Source organism: Neofelis nebulosa, chromosome 7 (genome assembly GCF_028018385.1).
Source record: "Neofelis nebulosa isolate mNeoNeb1 chromosome 7, mNeoNeb1.pri, whole genome shotgun sequence".
Lineage (NCBI taxonomy): Eukaryota > Metazoa > Chordata > Mammalia > Carnivora > Felidae > Neofelis > Neofelis nebulosa.
Genome location: NC_080788.1, coordinates 73,218,047 through 73,239,987, shown reverse-complemented (window position 1 = coordinate 73,239,987; position 21,941 = coordinate 73,218,047). Strand labels below are relative to the sequence as shown.

The 21,941-nt window shown below is 39.0% G+C and overlaps 2 protein-coding genes and 1 pseudogene across 2 annotated transcripts; 2 read left to right on the top strand and 1 right to left on the bottom strand.

The window, feature by feature from the left end:
* The first annotated feature begins 101 nt into the window (after positions 1 to 101).
* Positions 102 to 1,054, top strand: LOC131518221 (olfactory receptor 4E1). The gene has a single exon (XM_058740811.1). The coding sequence runs from the start codon at positions 107 to 109 to the stop codon at positions 1,052 to 1,054; it is 948 nt and encodes a 315-aa protein (XP_058596794.1). The 5' UTR covers positions 102 to 106.
* A 4,737-nt stretch (positions 1,055 to 5,791) lies between these two features.
* LOC131518220 (olfactory receptor 4E2) lies at positions 5,792 to 6,931 on the bottom strand. Its single transcript, XM_058740810.1, has one exon. It carries the CDS (start codon positions 6,914 to 6,916, stop codon positions 5,978 to 5,980), a length of 939 nt encoding a protein of 312 aa, XP_058596793.1. The 5' UTR covers positions 6,917 to 6,931; the 3' UTR covers positions 5,792 to 5,977.
* Positions 6,932 to 9,173: 2,242 nt separating this feature from the next.
* LOC131517948 (Y-box-binding protein 1-like) lies at positions 9,174 to 21,012 on the top strand (annotated as a pseudogene).
* Positions 21,013 to 21,941: the final 929 nt, after the last annotated feature.

The window sequence follows — 21,941 nt, the reverse complement described above, 5'->3', positions numbered from 1 at the left end:
CAGAGGAAAAGTCAAACACAGAAGAAATTAAGTGACCAAACGATTGATGCAGATGCTAAGTGTTATTTTTTTTTCCTAATTCTTGACAGAGTGTCCAACAAAGAGAATGGAAGAGGCCGGCCTACTCAATCAAACCTCTTCCATCACACATATACGACTTAGAGGCTTATCTGTAAATCAGAAAGTGCAGATGGCTGTGTTTGCCATGTTCCTCACTTTCTATGTCCTGACACTGATTGGGAACATCCTCATTGTCATAACGATTACCTATGACCGCCGGCTCCATACCCCTATGTATTTCTTCCTCAGCAACCTGTCTTTTATCGATGTCTGCCACTCCACTGTCACAGTCCCCAAGATGCTGATAGATACATGGTCAGAAGAGAAGCTCGTCTCCTTTGATGCCTGTGTCACTCAGATGTTTTTCCTGCACCTCTTTGCCTGCACAGAGATCTTTCTCCTCACCATCATGGCCTATGATCGGTATGTGGCCATTTGCAAACCCCTGCAGTACATGACAGTTATGAACTGGAAAGTATGTGTGCTTCTTGCTGTGGCCCTCTGGACAGGGGGAACCATCCACTCCATCGCACTGACCTCCCTCACCATCAAGCTGCCCTACTGTGGTCCCGATGAGATCGACAACTTCTTCTGCGACGTACCTCAGGTGATCAAATTGGCCTGCACGGATACCCACATCATTGAAATCCTCATCATCTCCAACAGTGGGCTGATCTCTGTGGTCTGTTTCGTGGTCCTCGTGGTGTCCTACGCAGTCATCCTGGTGAGCCTGCGGCAGCAGCTGTCTGAAGGCAGGCGGAAGGCCTTATCCACCTGTGCAGCCCACCTCACCGTGGTCACATTATTCCTGGGCCACTGCATCTTCATCTATTCCCGCCCATCCACCAGCCTCCCTGAGGACAAGGTGGTGGCTGTGTTTTTCACTGCTGTCACCCCCTTGCTGAACCCCATCATCTATACGCTTAGGAATGAAGACATGAAAAATGCCTTGAACAAGTTAATGGGAAGGTTGGAGGGGAGAGGGAAAAAATAACTATTTTTTTAAGTTTATTTATTTATTTTGAGAGAGATTGAGCAGAGGAGGGACAGAGAGAGAGAGGGAAAGAGAGAATCCCAAGCAGGCTCTGCACTGTGAGCACAGAGTCCGGCATGGGGCTCAAACACACGAACCGTGAGATCATGACCTGAGCGAAAACCAAGAGTCAGATGCTTAACCAACTGAGCCTCCCAGACGCCCTTCAATGTCTAAGCTCTTAACATGCCTGGTGTTCCTAATCAAAGAAATGCCTTGCAAAGAATAAGGTACCTAACGTTCATCAGGCTAGATGTCTTATGAAATTGTCTTCTGGCCCAATATCTGACAACCATGGCAGTAGTTAGGATTTTTAATATCTTCCATATCCTGGAAATTGTTCTAGGCACTCTGCATTTACTCCATTCTCAGAACAACTTATGAGGTAGGTGTTATGCCTGTTTACAATGATGAAACTAAAGCTCAAAGAGAGCAGACAGCATGCCCTAGGTTACCCAGCTAGGAAATGATGGAAGCAGAATGGTAAGTCAAGTGTATCAACATGAACTCATGCTATTTTCATTACACCATGCCACCTTTTCCTGCTTTTGTCTTAGGGTGATAAACAAAGTTTAAACAAACCTTCAGATTGCTGAGTAGCACTTGACCACACCATTCACTCAGAAGCTTGCCTAAATAGCTTGGCAAACACTAGTGAATCAGGCAAAGTGAGTTTGCTTATGACTTAGTGATGTAGAAAGAAGATTGAGCCATTGAAGTTATTGATATCCTCAGGTGCTCAGGAAAAATCTGCCATCAGAGCAATTGAATGGGGATATCTTATTATTTATTCATTTGATAAATATTTACCAAGCACCGGGAAATGCAAGCTGGTGCAGCCACTCTGGAAAACAGGATGGAAGTTCCTCAAAAATCTAAAAATAGAACAACCCTACGACCCAGCAATTGCACTACTAGGCATTTATCCATGGGATACAGGTGTGCTGTTTCGAAGGGACACATGCACCCCCATGTTTATAGCAGCACTATCAACAATAGCCAAAGTATGGAAAGAGCCCAAATGTCCATCGATGGATGAATGGATAAAGATGTGGTATATATATACAATGGAGTATTACTCGGCAATCAAAAAGAATGAAATCTTGCCATTTGCAACTACGTGGCTGGAACTAGAGAGTATTATGCTAAGTGAAATTAGTCAGCCAGAGAAAGACAAAAATCATATGACTTCATTCATATGAGAACTTTAAGGGACAAAACAGATGAACGTAAGGGAAGGGAAACAAAAATAATATAAAAACAGGGAAGGGGGCAAAACAGAAGAGACTCATAAATATGGAGAACAAACTGAGGGTTACACAAGGGGTTATGGGAGGGGGGATGGGCTACATGGGTAAGGGGCATTAAGGAATCTACTCCTGAAATCATTGTTGCACTATATGCTAACTAACTTGGATGTAAATTCAAAAAAAAAAAAAAAGTAAAACAAGTTAAAAAAAATATTTACCAAGCACCTATTATGTGCTAAGGGCCTCTTTGACAAAATGACATTGAAGCTAAGATCTGAAAGATGAAAAAAAGCCAAGCATGAAAAAAAGAGAGTGATGAACATTCTAGGCAGAAGAAATGGCAGGTGTAAAGACATATGTTGGAAAAAACTCTGGCGTGGTCCAAGAAATGATAGACCAATGTGGTTATAGTTTAGACTCTAAGGCAGAGAATGGTGACAGATGATAGTGAAGAGGTGAAAAGAATACTTTTATGTCCTCTCAAGGCTCAACTGACTTAAAAAGGTAACACAATGGGGAAACAAGTCTTTTTAAACGTACTGTATCAACTAGGTAGGTGGGAAAACAAATCTCAACCCTTATCTTGCATGATATATCCAAGTAAACTTACAATGGACCACAAACCTAAAATTTAAAGCTGAACTATAAAATTTCTAAAAGAAAACAGGAGAAAATCTTTGAGACTTTGGAGTAGGTGAAGATTTCTTAGGACACAAAAGGCATCAATCTTAAAAGTAAAAACTTGATAAATAAGAACTTAATCAAAATGTAAACTTCTGCTCTTCAAAATATATCATTTAGAAAATAAAACAGCAAGCCACGGAGTGAGAAAAAATATTGCCAGGACAAATGCAACAAAGGTCTTATATCCAGACTATATACAAAATACTGTTGTATACTCTTAAAACACAGTGACAAGAAGACAAAAAAATAATAAATGATCAAATATCTGAAGAGACACATCACAACAAAGATATATTAAAGGATAATAAGCAAACTGAAAGGTTCTCAGCATCATCAGTCATTAGGGAAATGACAAGTAAACCACACACTCATGAAAATGCCTAAAATTAAATATTGACAATACCAATTTGTTGGATGTTAAACTCGTATACTTCTGATGAGAGTATCAAATGATACAATCACTTTGGGGGCGCCTGGGTGGTTCAGTTTGTTAAGCATCTGACTCTGGATTTTGGCTCAGGTCATGATCTCACATTTTGAGATCAAGCTCCATATGGGGCTCCTCTCTGAGCATAGAGCCTGCTTGAGATTCTCTCCCTCCATCTCTCTCTGCCCCTCCCCTGACTCAAAAAAAATTTTTTTAATTAAAAAAATAAAAATTAGAAAATTCATACAACCACTTTGGGGGCACCTGGCTGGTACAGTCAGTGGAGCATGAGACTCTTGATCTCGGGTCATGAGTTCAAGCCCCATAGTGGGGGTAGTGTTTACTTAAAAATACATAAATAAAGAGGTGTCTGGGTGGCTCAGTTGGGCGTCTAACTTTGGCTCAGGTCATGATCTCACATTTGGGGAGTTCAAGCCCCATGTCAGGCTCTGTGCTGACAGCTTGGATCCTGGAGCCTTTTTCAGATTCTGTGTCTCCTTCTCTCTCTGCCCTTCCCCCACTCATGCTCTGTCTATCTGTCTGTCTCTCTCTCTCAAAAAGTAAATACACATTAAAAAAATTAAAAATAGGGGTGCCTGGGTGGTTCAGTCGGTTAAGCATCCCACTTCAGCTCAGGTCATGATCTCACAGTCTGTGAGTTCAAGCCCCACGTCGGACTTTGTGCTGACAGCTCAGAGCCTGGAGCCTGCTTCAGATTCTGTGTCTCCCTCTCTCTCTGCCCCTCCCCTGCTCATGCTCTGTCTCCCTCTGTCTCAAAAATAAATAAAAACATTACAAATTTTTAAAAATAAAAACAAAATAAATAAAATTTAAAAATTAAAAATAAATAAATAATACATAAATACATAAATACTAAAAATATTTTTATTTTTTTAAGTTTACTTATTTTGAGAGTATGTATGCACATACATGAGCAGGGGGAGGGGCAGAGAGAGAGAGAGAGAGAGAGAGAGAGAGAGAGAATCCTAAGCAGGCTCCACACTCAGCACAGAGTCCAAAGTGGGGCTCATCTCACAACCATGAGATCATGACCTGAGCTGAAATCAAGAGTCATTCGCTTAACCGACTGAGTCACCCAGATGGCCCCTAAAATACTTTTAAAAGATCCTACAACAGCTGTGGAAAACAGCGTTGTAGTTTCTTACAAGTTAAACATACTATATGATCCAATAACTCTACTCCTAGGTATTTACCCAGGAGAAATGAAGACATGAGGCCAAAGTAACTCATAACTAAACATTTATATCTACTTTATTCACAATTGTCAGAAACGGACAACATCCAAATGTCCATCAATAAGTGAATGAATAAACAAAGTATGGTATACCATAAAGTATTACTCAACAATAATAAAACATAAGCTACTAACACCCACAAAGACATAGGTTAATCTCAGAAACAGCATGCGGAGCAAAAGAAGTCAGGCACAGAAAAAGTTCATACTGTATGATTCAATTTATATGAAGCTCTAGGAAAGACAAATCTAATTTATAGTGACAAAAATCAGATCTTTGGGTGCTTGGATGGGGATAGAAGGATTGGCTGGGAAGGGACTGCGGAAACTTTCTGAGGTGATGGAAATGTTCTACATCTTGATTGGAAAGATGGTTACATGGGTGTATATATATATACCTTTGTGAAAATTTCTCAAACTGTACATTGAAAATGCATGCATTTTATGTAATTAAATTTTACCTCAAGAAAGCTTATTTTAAAATAAGTTCTTTATACATTTCCACCTTGATTTCATCAAATAAAAGTCCTATGAAAAATACAAAATAGATCCAGGAATAATGAGAGAATCACTTTCAAAGTAACAACTCAATTCAATATAAATCAGTGAAGGCTTAAATAAACACACTGAAAATAAATCTGAAAGCAAGCTTGAAACCACTATAATTTATAAAACATAGGTGTGATATATATTGCTTCCCAGAGGCAATAGCCCACAGAATCCACAAATCAAGAAAATGTGTTCTCTCACCACTGTACTTGTTCCTGAAACTGAATCCATGCCCCAACTTGTGTTCTTTTACTAGTGAAATCAGAAGCCTTCTTGGAACTTTTCCAGATTCTTTTTCCTTATTTGTTTCACCATCATCTTTTCCTTTATATAAGTAATAGTTAATAAATCCTTCTCTTTAATACAGAAGTCTGCCCTTCTCTGTGCCATTTTATTTATTTTTTAAAGCTATCATTATAAAACTTTGACACTTTCTTTTTTGTTGTTGTTGCTGTTTGTTTGTTTATTTATTTGGGGGGGGGGGGCAGAGACAGAGGTAGAGAGAGAAAATCCCAATCAGGCTCTGCACTGCCAGAGCAGAGCCCAATGTGGGGCTCAACCCACGACTGTGAGATCATAATGTGAGCCGAAACCAAGAGTCCAATGCTTACCTGATTGAGCCACCTAGCCACCCCAACATGCCATTTTACCTATTAATTTTGTTCTTTACTTTTACTGTTAAAGATATGGCCATAATCATATTTGTAATTCCAAACCCATCATGTACCTGACTTCATGAAAAAACCTCTCTGTCTGAGATGCTTCATGGCACTTTTTACCTCCTCATTTCTCAAGGTGTAAATGAGAGGATTCAGCAAAGGAGTGACCACCGTGTAGAAGACAGATACCACCTTGTCAATGGAGAAGCTAGTGTCTGGCCGAGTGTAGATGAAGATACATGGTCCAAAAAAGAAGGCAACCACCATGAAGTGGGCTGAGCAGGTAGACAGGGCTTTCCGGCGCCCTTCAGCTGACTGTTTTCTAAGAGAAACCAGGATGACCGTGTAAGAGGTGACCAAAGCCAGGAAACAGGTGAGGGAGATGGTTCCACTATTAGACACAATTAGCATTCCCGTGAGGTATGTATCTGTGCAAGCCAGCTTGATGACAGGGGGCACATCGCAGAAGTAGCTATCAATAATGTTGGGGCCACAGTAAGGTAGACGAATGGTCAAGAAGGTCTGCACCAGAGAGTGAACAGTAGCCCCCAACCAGAGAGCAAAGACAAGCTGTACACAGACCCTCATGTTCATCACATTAGAATAGTGCAATGGGGCACAGATGGCTACATAACGATCATAAGCCATAATGGTCAGCAGAAAGATCTCAGCACAAGCAAACAGATGTAGGAAGAAGAGCTGTGCAATGCAATTATCAAAGGAAATAGTCTTTCTCTCTAAAAGCAAGCCCTCTAGCATCTTGGGCACAGTGACAGATGAGTGGCAGATGTCAATAAAGGACAGATTGCTCAGGAAGAAATACATGGGGGTATGGAGGCGTGGAGTAAAGACTATAGTAACTATAATGAGAGTGTTTCCCAAAAGGGTTAATACATATGTGATGGAGAATGCCAGAAAAAATAGTATCTCCAGCACCCACTTATCAGTGAGTCCCAAGAAGACAAATTCAGTCACTCTTGTTTGATTTAGAGCACCCATCCAATGAGTTTCAAAAGGACCTTGCAAGGGAAAAAAAAAGACATGAAAGCTAATTTAACTTTAATAGTATACAAGTAGAATTAATTGAAGTGACTACATTCCCATATGAGTTGTTTATTTATTATCAAGGCATATAAAATATAAGACCAACTTAAAAGCAATTGTTACAATATACCCATGATATATCAGGAGTCATTCCAGGCACTTTATATACACCATTCTATTTAATCACAACTGCACCATGGCATAGGCATTATTGTTTCTGGCTTGCAGATGAGATAAATGAACCTTACAGGAATAAACAAGTTGCCCAAAATGCTTAGCCAGTAGTTAGCTGGCTTTTTCCATTTCAGTCTAATCCACAGATAATGCCAAATTAATCTTCCAAAATACGACTCCCAACTAAAATCATTCACCATTTCCCCCTTCCTATCAAATTAAAATGTACATGCAAAGACTGCAACAGTCTGCTACCTATTTATTTTTCCAGTCTGGGATCCTCCTTTATCGCCCTATGTATTCATCTCTCCAGGCAAGCAGGTTACTACGCTTCGGCCATGCTACCTCCTCCTTTAAGAAAACTTTGTGATACCACCAAATCCTATCTCTTCTCTTTCATACCTATTTCATGGTACTGAACTGTAAAAGAAAAGAAAATAATACATTTGTTTCTGTTCCCCCATTAAATTGAAATTTTCTTAAAAAGCAATAACTGCATAAGAATTATCCTTTGCGGCACTTGGTACAGCTTCTTGCACACAGCAGGTGTTCGAGAAAACACTTTTATTTGAACTGAACCTACCTTCTTAGATAACCTGGAAAAAAATATAATTCTTCCTTCACCATAAAGCTAAAAAATGACTTAAGAAACTTAATTTTTTTAATTATGTAATATGATTTGTCCTCTATGAGCTATTGTTGTATAAATACTAAAGCTATTTTGCCCCTAATTTTCTATATTGATTGGCCAGCCAAAAACTGTAACAGAGTTTAGGAAATAATTACCACAACCATAAAAAATATTTATATTCTTGATCCAACTACTTCACTTGTAGGACTCTCCTAAGCATCTAAACTGTCAAAAAAGCTAAATGCAAGAAAATATTAATTACAGCATTATTTAAAAAAACAGTCACTGGATTTTTTTTTTTTGAAGCTTAAATGAATAGAGTGGAAGTTGAATAGAATTACATGCAGCCATTAAGAATGGTAGTAACAACAGATTGCCAATATGAAAAATTTTGAAATATTATGAAGAATAAGACATGAGATAAAATTTGTTTATGCATTCTCAACAGTTTAAAATATATACAGCCTGGGTGGCTCAGTCGGTTAAGCATCCGCCTCTTGATTTTGGTTCAGGTCATGATCTAACAGTCATGAGAGCCTATTTAAGATTCTCTCTCCCTCTCTCCCTTCCTCTCCCTTGCTTCAGTGTGTGTGTGTGTGTGTGTGTGTGTGTGTGTGTTCTCTCATATGAGTGTCAGGCCACAGGGCACCTGGGTAGCTCAGTCGGTTAAGCATCCAACTCTTGATCTCAGTTCAGGTCTTAATCTCAGGATCATGAGTTCAAACCCTGTGTTGGGCTCCACACTGGGTGTGAAGCCTACTTAAAAATATTTTTTTTGCTAAAATATACTAGTGCCATATAAATTATCAAAATTCAAAGAGTAGATTAGAAGAAAATATTGTAACATATATGACCAAAAAAGGATAATATTCCTATTATTTAAAGAGCTCTTAAAATATGACAAGAAAGAACAAATGACAATTAAATATGGGCAAAAAGTATGAAAGGGCATATCACAGAAAGAGAAATGCAAATGACAAATAAGTATGAATAAGAAAATACTCAACTTCAGCAGTGAGTTAAAAAAATGTTTTCTGTCTCTCTTCAGATTGGCAAAGGAATAAGAAGCTGAGTATGCTATAGACTGCTATTAGAAGTAGATATTATCAAGACCTTTTTGGAAAATGACCTGCCAGTACCTATCAAAATTCTAAATGCCCATACCTCTAACCAAGAAAGCCCACTGCTGGGATTGTATTTCATAGAAATAAAGGAATAAGTAATTAAGGATAAATGTCAATTGAAGCATTTTTAGCAAAACAAGGAACTGGAAACAAATTGAATATTTATTAACAGAGATATAAGTAAATAAATTTTAGTACAGCCACAATTTGGAATATTATCTAGCCATTAAAAAGAAAGAATGAGTTGCATTGAGCACACTGACTTAAAGCGGTGGTTGTCGATATGGCCATACGTTAGAACCACCTGAGGTGGGTGGAGCGGTGGGGGAGGAGGGGGGGTGGAGCTTGAATTTTGCTGCACAGGCCTCACCTGAGACAATTAACGCAGGCTTTTTAAGGGTTGGACCTGTCAGTACTTTTAAAGCTCTTTGGCATTTCCAACATATAACCGAGATCACAAACTATTAACTTCAAGGTATGTCAACAATATATTTTTAAGTAAAATGGGTGCATTATGAATATAATATGAACCAGGAGGGGAGGGAGGGAGGGAGAGAAGGAGGAAGGGAGAGAAAAAGGAAAGAAGGAGCAAACAAAGGAACAGAGGAAGGAGGGAATCAAGGGATGTGTGTGTGTGCGCATAGGCTCAAACATATACACACACACACATACACTTACATATTCATGAATTATGTGTGCATGTATTTATTCTTAAAAGAATAGAAAATAGGTGTGGAAGAATACACAGTTATTTTAACATTAGTTACTTGTGGAAGTATCAAATTGAAAGGAATAGTAAGATTTTATTAATTTTTATATTATACTGTATAACTGTTTAGATTTGTGTAATAAGCACGTATTACTTTGTTGAAAAAGCAAAGTGGTAAAAGCATGTGTCTGGGGAAAAAAGGAAAGGAAATGAAAATGCTCACTTCATGGGATCATGAGCACATTTTTCCTTCTCCACGTCTAAGAGTTGATAATCTGGTTATGTGTCTTCTAAGGCAGTATTCTTAAAATGGGGAGGATCTTTCCCATAAACTCCTGGTCAGCAATGCCCTAGCAGCAGAGAACCAAGAGCTGTTCTGCTTTCCGCTAGGAAAAAGAGGAAAGAGGCTTGTCACAACAGCACATTCAACGGATTCAAATAACTATGACCTTTGGCCTTCACCTCCCTAAACCTCAGTTTTCTGAGCTATAAAATAGGAACTAGGTGCATCTCTTATACATGATTAGATGTAGCAAATATACAGGTCTCCTGTTGAAAAGACTAAAAGAGAAGCAAGGAGATGGAAAGAATCTCTAGCTTCATTAGGGGCTCTGTAGCACAGAAAATGGTCGTTAAAAATTGAAGCTCATAGGCACATTTTGCTTTAGAAGAATCTAATGAGAGGCACTGAATCTTGGGATTGGCTGAAATTCGCAAAGCCAGGATAATTCCCTTGATGGCCTTAGTCTGTTTCCAGGGGCAACAGATGGTAGCTGCTACATTTTCAGACCAGAGTAATCTACACTGTGCTGGGAAAAAGAGTTTTTGCTCTGTTTTTTTTTTTTTAAAGGTGGGATAATGGGGCCCCTGGATGGCTCAATTGGTAGAGCTTGTGACTCCTGATCTCAGGGTTGTGAATTCAAGCCCCATGTTAGGTGTGGAGATTACTTAAAAATAAAATCTGGGGCGCCTAGGTGGCGCCTAGGTTGAGCTTCCGACTTCGGCTTGGGTCATGATCTCACAGCCTGTGGGTTCAAGTCCCACATCGGGCTCTGTGCTGACAGCTTAGAGCCTGGAGCCTGTTTCAGATTCTGTGTCTTCCTCTCTCTCTGACCCTCCCCCGTTCATGCTCTGTCTCTTTCTGTCTCAAAAATAAATAAAACGTAAAAAAATTTTTTTAAATAAATAAAATAAAATCTTTTTTAAAAATTAAGTAAATAGGGGCACCTGGGTGGCTCAGTCGGTTGAGCTTCCGACTTCGGCTCAGGTCAAAGATCTCACGGTCTGTGAATTCGAGCCCCGCGTCTGGCTCTGTGCTGACAGCTCAGAGCCTGGAGCCTGTGCAGATTCTGTGTCTCCCTCTCTCTCTGACCCTCCCCCACTCATGCTCTGTCTCTCTCTGTCTCAAAAATAAATAAACATTAAAAATAAATTTAAAAAAAAAATAAGTAAATAAAAAGAGGTGGGTTGAGGTTTTAACTCTGGGATTAAGTCTCTTTAGAAAAATTGCTTAGCCTCCCTGAGCTTCAGTTTTCTCATTTGTGCAAACTCAGATTATGAACCTATTTCACAGAACTGTTACAAAAGTGTTACTACATATTGCCTGGCACTTAAAATGTATATATAAAAAGTCCATTCTTTTCAGTGATACCTACCAATCTCTGTGAGAAAATATCCCAAAAAGACCAGAGAAAATGTAGGTCATGTGTTTACACAGCCTAAAACAAAGACCACAAAAAAATTGATGAAAGAAAGTGAGGAGCCACTGATCAATCAAACACTATTTAGTGAATGCCCCAGCAGGATCTGTACCCAAGGAGCATTCTTCCCTCAGACCTTGTCATGGCTTTTTCTGTCTCATTTTAAGTTTGTCTGTTTGTTTGTTTATCTATTTATTTTTTAGTAATCTTTACATCCAATGTGGGGCTTGAACTCACCACCTCCAGATCAAGAGTCACATGTTCCACTGACTGAGCCAGCCAGGCACCCTTATTATTCATTAATAAGGTATTATCTCAAATATCACTCCCACGTGGAGGCTCTCCTGATGCTTATACCTAAAAGAACACTTTCTAATTACACAGTCTCCTAGTGCATCTCCTTTGTAGCACTTATAAATACCTGAAATCACCTGAATTATTTACATCTCTGTTTATCGTCTGCCTTTCCAAATATAAACCTCTTGAGGGCAAGGACTAGATCTGCCTTGTTTACTGCTACATACCCAAAACTTGTGCTCAACAATGAATGAGATCCCAAAACCCAACCCACACTACGTTGAGCCATGAGACTAAGACTTCCACGCTCCAAAACGACAGAGCCCCTCAAGAAATGCTAGGCAGTCTCTTCCCTAAAGGGTCCATAAAAACAGAAACATATGTGATTAAAACTAATAAGTATATTAAAAATAATAGTCATAAGTAATAATAATTAACTTTGTCTGAAAAGAAAAAGTATATAGTGCCTACTGGAAGTAGGAGATTTAGCACTCTCCTGATTTTTAAAGATTCCATTCTTTTCTCCTTCTGAAAAGAAGCAGAGAACCTCCTTCAACCTTCTCAATATGTCTTTCTCTACTCCTCTCAAGCCTTTCCCACTCCTTGCCCACCATCATGCTGGTCTATTGTGTCATATCTCTTTTCTTCTCTTTTTCCCATTCCCAAAAGGAAGAGGGCAAAAGTCTGGCGGGCTTAGGAAGCATAAGAAACAATGTGGACAAGTGAGGCACATTGTAATGGCCCAATAAACCTGAAGGAAAGAAATGCACACACAGAGATGTTATGAGTGATACCTGTGCAGTGCTCATTTGCTATAAGCCCACCAAATTTCACTCATCCCCTGAATAATCCAGTAAACTCACAGATGGACTGATCCATGAATAATTTGGCAGATGGGGACTTTCAAGTGTAGAAAAAAGGACTCACGGCTTGCAAACTAAAGATGTCAAGTAGAAAATACTGAATTCAAATTATTGAGGTCAAATGAAAATTAGTTTTTAAATGTGTCTTTTATCGACTTAGTAGTGGGCTTTTTTAAAAAGAAAATTTCTTGGAAAAAAAAAGAGCTTTTTTTTTTTCTGTCGAATGTATCAAGATTTAAGCCTTGAGGTAAACTTTTATTTCTAATTCAAAGCTTTCATCATTTACTTTTTTTTTAAGTGGGCTCCATGCCCAATGTGGGTGGGGCTTGAACTCATGACCCTGACATCAAGAGCCACATGCTCCACCAACTGACCCATCCAGGTGTCCCCAGGGCTTTCATCGTTTAGTCTACTAATAGATCAAAAGACTAGTTTCTTAATAAATGGAGTGTTGAGAAATTAATCACAGAGATAAGGTGGGAGTAAAGTGCCCACATTCTGTGAACACCAAAGAAAATTAGAGAAGAATGTCTACTTCCTCTGACATGATAACAGTTCCTTTTAGGGGTACATGCAACCTTTAACAAGAAGTACAGTGGTGGGAATAATTGTTTTCAGGCATCCCTTCTATACAAGCCCTGGACCAAAACCTCCACACAACCAGGAAGTTATGATGGTTGTACTTCTTTCTTACGCCAACACTGATTTGTCACGGAGTCTTTCCTAGAATTATGGAGATTTGATGGGATATTAGAAAGAGAAGTGTGGAAACCCACAAAGAAACCTAAATGATACCTCTCTGACCTTATCTACTACCACCCTCCCCTTCATTCACTCAGCTCCAATTACATGGACTCCTTGCTATTCCTCAAACGCTTGGAGCACATTCCCACCTGATGGCCTTTGCACTGGTTGCTTCCTCAGCTGGGAACCTCTTCCCCTAGATCCCATAGTCAATTCTCCCATTCCCTTAATGCCTCTCCTCAAATATCACCTTCTCACTAAGGCTTATGCTGATGACCCTACAGAAAACTGGAACTCACCTAGAATCCCCAGCATGCCTGATCCCATTTACCCTGATCTACTTTTTTATTTTTTGAAAGTATTGATCACCTTCTAACATATATGATTGATCTACTTAATTAGACTATTGTTTCTTATTGTCCATCTCCTGCTCCTAGAATGTCAACTCCATGAGGGCAGGAACTTTTGTATGTTTTGTTCAATGAAGTATCCAAAGTATCTGGAAAATTACATAGGACATAGTATTAGTTCAATAAATACTTTTGAGTGATTATAACCTCTCCAATATTTTAACTTAGTCCTTGAGGAATTGATCATTAGAAATGAACTTACTGGGGTACATTGGTAACTTAGTTGGTTAAGCAGCCAACTCTTGATTTTAGCTCAGGTCATGATCTCACAGTTCGTGAGTTCAAGCCCCATGTTGGGCTCTGTGTTCACTGTGTGGAGCCTACTCCAAATCTCCCTCATTCTGGCCCTCCCCCCACTCTATCTTTCAAAAATAAATACATGTTAACAAAAACGTTTTTAAAAAAAGAAACGAATTTGCTAGCTTAAAGATTATGACTCAAAATAGTGTTGCCAAACTGCTTTCCGTAATGTTTGCAGGGTTAAGTAATTCACTCATGGTCACTTGGTTAGCAGTTGGTTGAAATGGGATTTGAACCTTTCAAGGCCTACACTCTCAACCACTGTGTCATGCTACGTAGAAGAGATTGAACCAATAAACATCAAGTGGTCTTTAAAGAACAAGAAATTACAACTATGCACCCCTTGAAGGGAGGGAAATATCTCATTCATTTTTGTATCCACATAGCAAAGTATCTGGCACAAAAGAGGAACTCACTAAATACTTGTTGAATCAATTGACAAAAAAAATACTTTTAAAAAGCAACATTGCACATAATAAACATGAAAAGTCTCAAAATTTAGGGGGAAGTTGATCTGTGCATTAAAATCATTGCCCAGGTTTTTAAAGAAGTCAGTAGAAACGTTATCAACAAAGGGACAATTGAACTAAAAGGATCAGAATCCCCACTGGACATCAATAGTGTGTACATTAATGTGTATTGTGTACACTGGGATTCTTCATGAAAGACCAAAGGACATTGAAAATCTGTCCCTTTCTGCCCTTTGCTCTTTCCTCATACCTTTCACTCAAGGGCTGGGCAATGCCCATAGCAGCTTCACAAAGTAGACAGTAACAACTTGCCCTTTTTTGAAATCACTGCTCTGAAGAGTATAGTGATTTGCTGGGGATCCAACGTGATGAGCAGCAGAGTTGAATCCTTTACCTCCTAACTCCTTAATTTCAGCCTCGTCATCTCTGCCATTTCCTCAGAGACACCCCAAGTCTTTTCTCTCTGTTTCCACCTGACTACTATTTCAGGACTGCAGGCTCAGACCTTGGCAAAGACACGCTTAGAGAAGGCTCCTTTCACTGAGAGGAACCTGAGTTTTCATCTTACTAGACCATCACCATTTCAGCCTCAAATGGATTTGATCTTGAGCTACCAAAATCTTTTTTTTTAATGTTAATTTATTTTTGATAGAAAGAGCATGAGCAGGGAGGGGCAGAGAGAAAGAGGGAGACACAGAATCCGAAGCAGGCTCCAGGCTCTGCACTGTCAGCACAGAGCCCAATGCATGGCTCAAACTCATGAACCGTGAGATCATGACCTGAACCGAAGTTAGACACTTAACTGACTGAGCCACCCATGTGCCCCCGAGCTGCCAAAATCTTGCTTAGAGGGATCTTGTAGGAGGGAACTCCTTGGCTGTGTCAACTGAATGCCAGGGGCTTAAACCCTAAAGAAGAGACAAGGTAGAAGCTCTTGGAACACACTGAAGTATGACAGCTTTATTTCTCTAATAAAATGGAATATGGTTAAGTTTCAGAGATACTTTATGGCTCGCCCTACCTTCGCATGGCAGAATCAGAATTCTGTCCCAAGTCTCCTACCCTTAGATTTTCCACTACTCGGCAGTTGCCTCTAGAGAGCTGAGGTAGATTAACTCCTAAATCTCTTTTAGTACATTGTACTTAGTTTTTATTTTTAAGATTTTGTTCTTTGGAGTTTATCATAGTATTTATTTTTTTTTAAGATTTGATTCTTCATAGTATATTATGATCTTACCTACTTGGTTGCCAACCAAAACAGGAAATAAACCTCTGAGAAAAAAAGTTGCTCTGAGGTTTTTAAAGGTGGAGAACCAAATGGTGTCTTCTCTGCATACAGAGAAAGCACTCAACAGCACTTCCCCCATAGGTTACAGGTTTACACAATCTGTACACAGAGTTATGTCCCAGTGAGTGGCACTGGATTGGGAAGCCAAAAGGGAGCAGAGCTCTCATGCTTCAGCTGTACTCTTCCATTTCTTCTCCAGAACAGCCCAAATCTAATATGTATGCTGACTTTCAGAGCACCAGAAAGATAGGCTTTCTCTGGTGGTAATGAGGACTCTGTTGCTTACACAAACAAGCAAAGACTGAATGACCATCTGACAGTAGAAGAGACTCATTCTTTCTTTGGAAGATTGTATCATATTCAACATTCATTCCACAAACATTTGTGAATGCCTAGCAGGCACTGTGCTAGGCAGAGGGAAGTGATGGTCTAAATCCCTCTCAATCCCAATGGCTTTTTGATGACTAGAAAGAACAGGTGCTGTGGCAAAATCTAAAAGGTGACAAGTCATAATCCTAGACATTTTGAGGAACCTTGGAGGGTGTATGTATTTGTGGCGTTGAGGGTGCCTTTGTAGAAAGCAACACAATGAAAAAGTATACTGAGTCCTGAGACTGAAGAGAGATTAAAACAATTCTCATAAATTAAGAGTCCTTCTACTAGATGTATAAATACCACACCAAGTAAAGAGGTGGTAAAACTCACCAATTCTCTCCAATTACACAGGGGTGATTTGGCTGGCTCTTATAATGTTCTTTCTTCCATTTCTTCCATAATCCCTTCTGAAATGAAACAGAAAGAAAACAAACTGATTTGGTCATTAGCAGCTGGTTATCTGTTTAAATGGTCTCACCCTTTTAATGTTGGTCTCTGGATTTTTTTTTTTAATCTCTTTCCTTCTCTGTAAATTTTGCATTTGTCCATTTCAATACTTCTTCCTTCTTCTAACCAAGTATGGTAGAACTAAGCCTACTTGACCTTGCCACTTTAATCAGTAACTACCATGGGCACCATTAGAACTATATTTGAACAGGTTCCAAAATCTGCCACTCAAAACCATTCCTTCATTCAACAAACAGTTTTATGGAAGGAAAGTACTTATTTTTTGTTAATATAAATAAATTGTATACTTTATGAGATATAAGCTAATATGAATTTAAAGCTTAAAATTTTTTATCAGGAAAATATAAGTGTTTTGATCATGGTACTCATGTCACAATGTACACATATATCAAATCATCACATTGTCACTTCAAGTGTATGTAATCTTTACTTGTCTGTCAATTACACCTCAATAAACCTGGGGGGCAGGAGAAAGAAAATAGAAAAGTTTCTGTGGAGTTGTGTCAAGTCAAAACCAGTTAGTCTTAGGTTCTATTGTTGTCCTGCTGAACTAACAAGCATTATTGAGTAAAGACCTATTTTGTGAAATAATATATCTAAAAATTTGAATTCTGGGGTGCCTGGTTGGCTCAGTCAGTAGAGTATGTGACTCTTGATGTCACGATCATGAATTCAAGCCCCGTGTTCCTCATGAAGCTAAGAGAAAGAAAGAAAGAAAGAAAGAAAGAAAGAAAGAAAGAAAGAAAGAAAGAAAGAAAGAAAGAAAACTAATAATAGTTTTAAAAATTAGAATTCTGCTCTTTTTTTTCACTCCTTTAACAAACTGATCTATCATAATCCTGGGTACACTTACACAGGTCACTTGACTTTATTTTCGTTATCTGGAACATAGGTACTAATTTGATCCCTTTAATTATTGCGATAGTTAATTTTATATGTCAACTTGGCTAAACCATGGTACCCACTGTATGATCAAATACAGGTCTAGATGTTATTGAGATGGTGTATTTCAAATGTGGTTACCATTTAAATCAGTAGACTTTAAGTAGATTACCTTCCATAATTGGGTGTGCCTCATGCAATCAGTGGAAACCCTTTAAAGAAAAGACTGAAATCCCCAGAAAAAGGAATTCTGCTTCCAGACTCAAGACTGCAAGACTGACGCCTGCCATTTTCCAGCCTGCTGATCTGCCATGCACACTTCAGATTTGCCAGGTCCCACAATCTCATGAGCCAATTCCTTAAAATAAATCTCTGTCTCTGTCTCTCTCTCATTCTATCTCTTTCTCTCTCTCTCTCTCTCTCTCTCTATGTATATATATATATATATATATATATATATATATATATACATACAATTTAGTTTGATCATAGATGATAGATCAGTTGATCAATAGATAAATAGGTAGGTAGGTAGATAGATAGATATCCTATTAGTTATGTTTTTCTGGACAACCCTGACTAATACAATGACCTCCCTTGCAATTGTCTTAAAGATGAGAATGTGGTTTAGGTTTAGGAAAGGTTACATATATAGGAAGACCATTATTCCTTTATCACTCCCAGGAGATAAACTTCTCCTGAAGATCTTATTATATTCTCTCTCCCTCCCTCAACATCTGTCTTACCTAAACAACAATAGTCATTATTACTTTACAAAGGTGAGGCAGATAGAGGATAGGAAAACTCAGGGTCATCAAACCAAATCATTCAACCCACTTACTTTATGAAACTCTGACTCTCTTTAAAAGACCAAAGCAGGGGCGCCTGGGTGGCTCAGTCAGTTAAGCGTCCGACTTCAGCTCAGGTCACGATCTCACGGTCCGTGAGTTCGAGCCCCGCGTCGGGCTCTGGGCTGATGGCTCAGAGCCGGGAGCCTGCTTCTGATTCTGTGTCTCCCTCTCTCTCTGCCCCTCCCCTGTTCATGCTCTGTCTCTCTCTGTCTCAAAAATAAATAAACGTTAAAAAAAATTAAAAAAAAAAAAGACCAAAGCAATATCCCTCAACGTATAATCAGTAACATTAATTCATAGTCTTATCTTGCTTGTTTGAAATAGATTTTCCACTAACATTAAACACTTACCACCTACTCCAAAACCTCCTCATTATTCAGTTGTCCTCTTATACCCTGTTACAGAAGCCCAGGATGGAAAATCCTATAGCACAAAATTTTACACAGGGTGGATTTCAGGCTTGAAAGCTTTGGGATTTTTATCTGTCAGACATAGGATTTTGAAGTGCTCATTGGATGACTATAATTGAACTTGCCATCAATGAATACTCAGGGGAACTATTATAAGTTTTCCATTTCAATGAATTTCTTGTTATTAGTCTCATTCATTTAGCAGTTTAATAAGTGGACAATAAAACCAGCAGCCTCCAAATGTTGAAGAGTGCCAAACTTTTGGCAATTAGTATGACATCAGTTTGTTTAGCTACCGTACTAATGATTGCAATACACATCAGAGATTCAAAGTCCACTGACAAATGAACCTCACCCATGAATACTAAATAAATTAGTATCAATCCATGGGCTCCCAAAATACCCAATATGCAGTCTGGAACTCACTTAGTTTCCAGAAATAACTGACTCAACACCTCCTCATTTGTCTTTTCTATTGCTTGAGTAAAAAAGTCAAAGCAAAAAAATACAATCGGCTCTGTACAGATTATCCACATAAGATAACCTCTTTATATAAGGCAAAAATATCAAGATGTTTGGAACCAGCTAGTTTTTAAATCTCCTTAAAAGATTTTTGACTACCTAAAGGAAAAACAATAATGCATGGTGGAATTTATAATACGCAGAAATAAAATATACAAAAATAATAACAAAAAAGGCTGGGAGGAGGAAAATGGAAGTTTGGAAGATTCTTATGTTATACAGGCAGTGGTATAATATTTTATAATATACTGCTTTAAAGAGTATTCTCTAAATGCTAGAGAAACAGTAAAATAAAGTGGTATAGTTAATAATGTAATAGTAGAGATGAAATAAAATATTTTTAAAAACTGAGTTAATCCAGGACACCCGGGTGGCTCAGTCAGTTAAGCATCTGACTTCGGCTCAGGGCATGATCTTGCTATTCATGAGTTCGAGCCCCGTGTTGGGCTCTGTGCTGATGACTCAGAGCCTGGAGCCTGCTTCAGATTCTGTGTCCCCCTCTGTCTCCACCCCACTCCTGCTTGTTCTCTGTCTCTGCCTTTCAAAAATGAATAACCATTAAAAAAAATCTCACTTAATCTAAATGATAAAAAGAAAAAGAACATAAGAAAAATTAGGTTGGAAAACAAATAGCAAAACGGTAGATTTAAACCAAACCCCATCAATAATCACATTAAATGTAAACGGTCTACCTTATATCCAGAATATGTAAAGAACTCTTACAACTCAACAATAAAAAGACAAATAACCAACCTGAGAATGGGCAAAGGATTTAAACTGACATTTTCCCAAAGAAGATACACAAATGGCCAATAAGCCCATGAAAAATTTTTCAACATTATTATCCTTCGGGGAAATGCAAATCAAAGCCACAACAAGATACCACTTCACATGCACTAGGATGACTATAGTCAAGAGACAGAAAATGACAAGTGTCACAAAGGATGTGGAGAAACTAGAACCCCCAATAATAATTGGTAGGTTCACCCAAGAGAACTGAAAACATATGTCCACACAAAAATTTGTACATATTCATTGCAGCATCATTCATGCTATCCAAAAAGTGAAAACAACTAAAATGTCTATCAATTGACAGAAGGTTAAACAAAATGCGGTATGTTCATAAAATGGAATATTATTCAGTAATAAGAAAGGAATGAGGTACTGATACGTGATACAACATGTATCTACCTTTGCAGTGTAGGAGATGAAGAGACTAAGAAGTTTGATGACGTTGAGGAGAAAAGAATACCGAGGCAACAAATGTCACGGGCCCTGGCAGAGTTCCATCATCGCAAAGTCAGTAAACACACAGCAGGCTGTAACCATTTACAGATGCTTGGCCATTACCAGAATCACCAGAACAGTGAGAGTAGGAAAAAGAACAAGGGATGGGTGAGTGCTCCCGAAGTCCAGGCCCAGAAGCACCACCCCTACCTCAGGCCATGGGTGTCACCTTACTCGATGTGTAGATTCCATGGGCTTTGACGGGACGATTCCAACGCTCTGGTGCAGGAAGTGATGGAGGATACTGACAACCAGGGTGCAGGACAGCAACGTGGACCAGTGAGACAGAATGTGAATCAGAGCTATAGACCATAATTCTTCAGGGCCCCTCTTCACCAAACACAGCCTAGTGAGGACAGCAACGAAAGGGAGATGAGAGCCAAGGTCAGCAGCCATATCGGGGTCGGTACCACAACTTCAGTTACCTCCTCAGATGCCCAGAAAACCCTAAACCACAACATGGCAAAGAGACAAAAGCAGTTGATCCACCAGCTGGAAATTCATCTGTTCCTGAGGCTGAGCAAGGTAGGGCTAAGTAAAAGCCAGCTTAGGACCTCTGCCAAAATCTAGTTTACTCATCCAACCAAAAGAAATGAATATAAAATTCCAGTAAGAAGAAATTTATAAAATATTGGAGCTGATGCTGTAAGTGCTTGCTTTTTTGTCCATGGACTAGATAACTAGAACTATCTGCATTATCTGTGCAGCTTGGGGTTTTTAATATTTTTACCTAAAGCCCTTTACCCTATCTTTTGGGTAATGACAAACAAGTTTTTTTGTATTTTTTTTTAATGCCTGGTTTTTCTCAATACGTCTTTAAAGGTTTTTAAATTGTGGGGTGCCTGGGTGGCTCAGTCAGTTAAGCATCTGACTTCAGCTTGGGTCATGATCTCACCGCTTGTGGGTTCGAGCCCCGTGTCTGGCTCTGTGCTGACAGCTCAGAGCCTGGAGCCTGCTTCGGATTCTGTGTCTCCCTCTCTCTCTCTCTGCCCCTCCCCTGCTCGCACTCTGTCTCTCTCTCTCTCTCTCTCTCTCTCAAAAAATAAATAAACATTAAAAAAAATTTAAAGATTTTTAAATTGTTTCTTATCTGGCCAAGTTGAAATGACTAGGAATCTCACTTTGACTCTGTAACAAAAGTTTATAACTTGATTTTTTAAGTCAATTGTAATATTGTGATTTATATTAAGAAATACATATTTGGTCTTCATCCCCTTTCCAAGCACAGAGCTCCAAAAACCCTAGGAATTTCCTAAGTGATGAGAACGATAAAGGTGTCTTAAGCACCGAAGGAGAGGGGAGCTGGTTGCCAGGAGAACCAACCTTGGTTTTTTTGTTTGTTTGTTTCTTAAAGTTTATTTATTTATTTTTGAGAGACAGAGAGAGAGAGAGAGAGCATGAGCTGGGGAGGGACAGAGAGAGAAAGAGAGAAAGAATCCCAAGCAGACTCCATAGTCAGTGCAGAGCCTGACTCC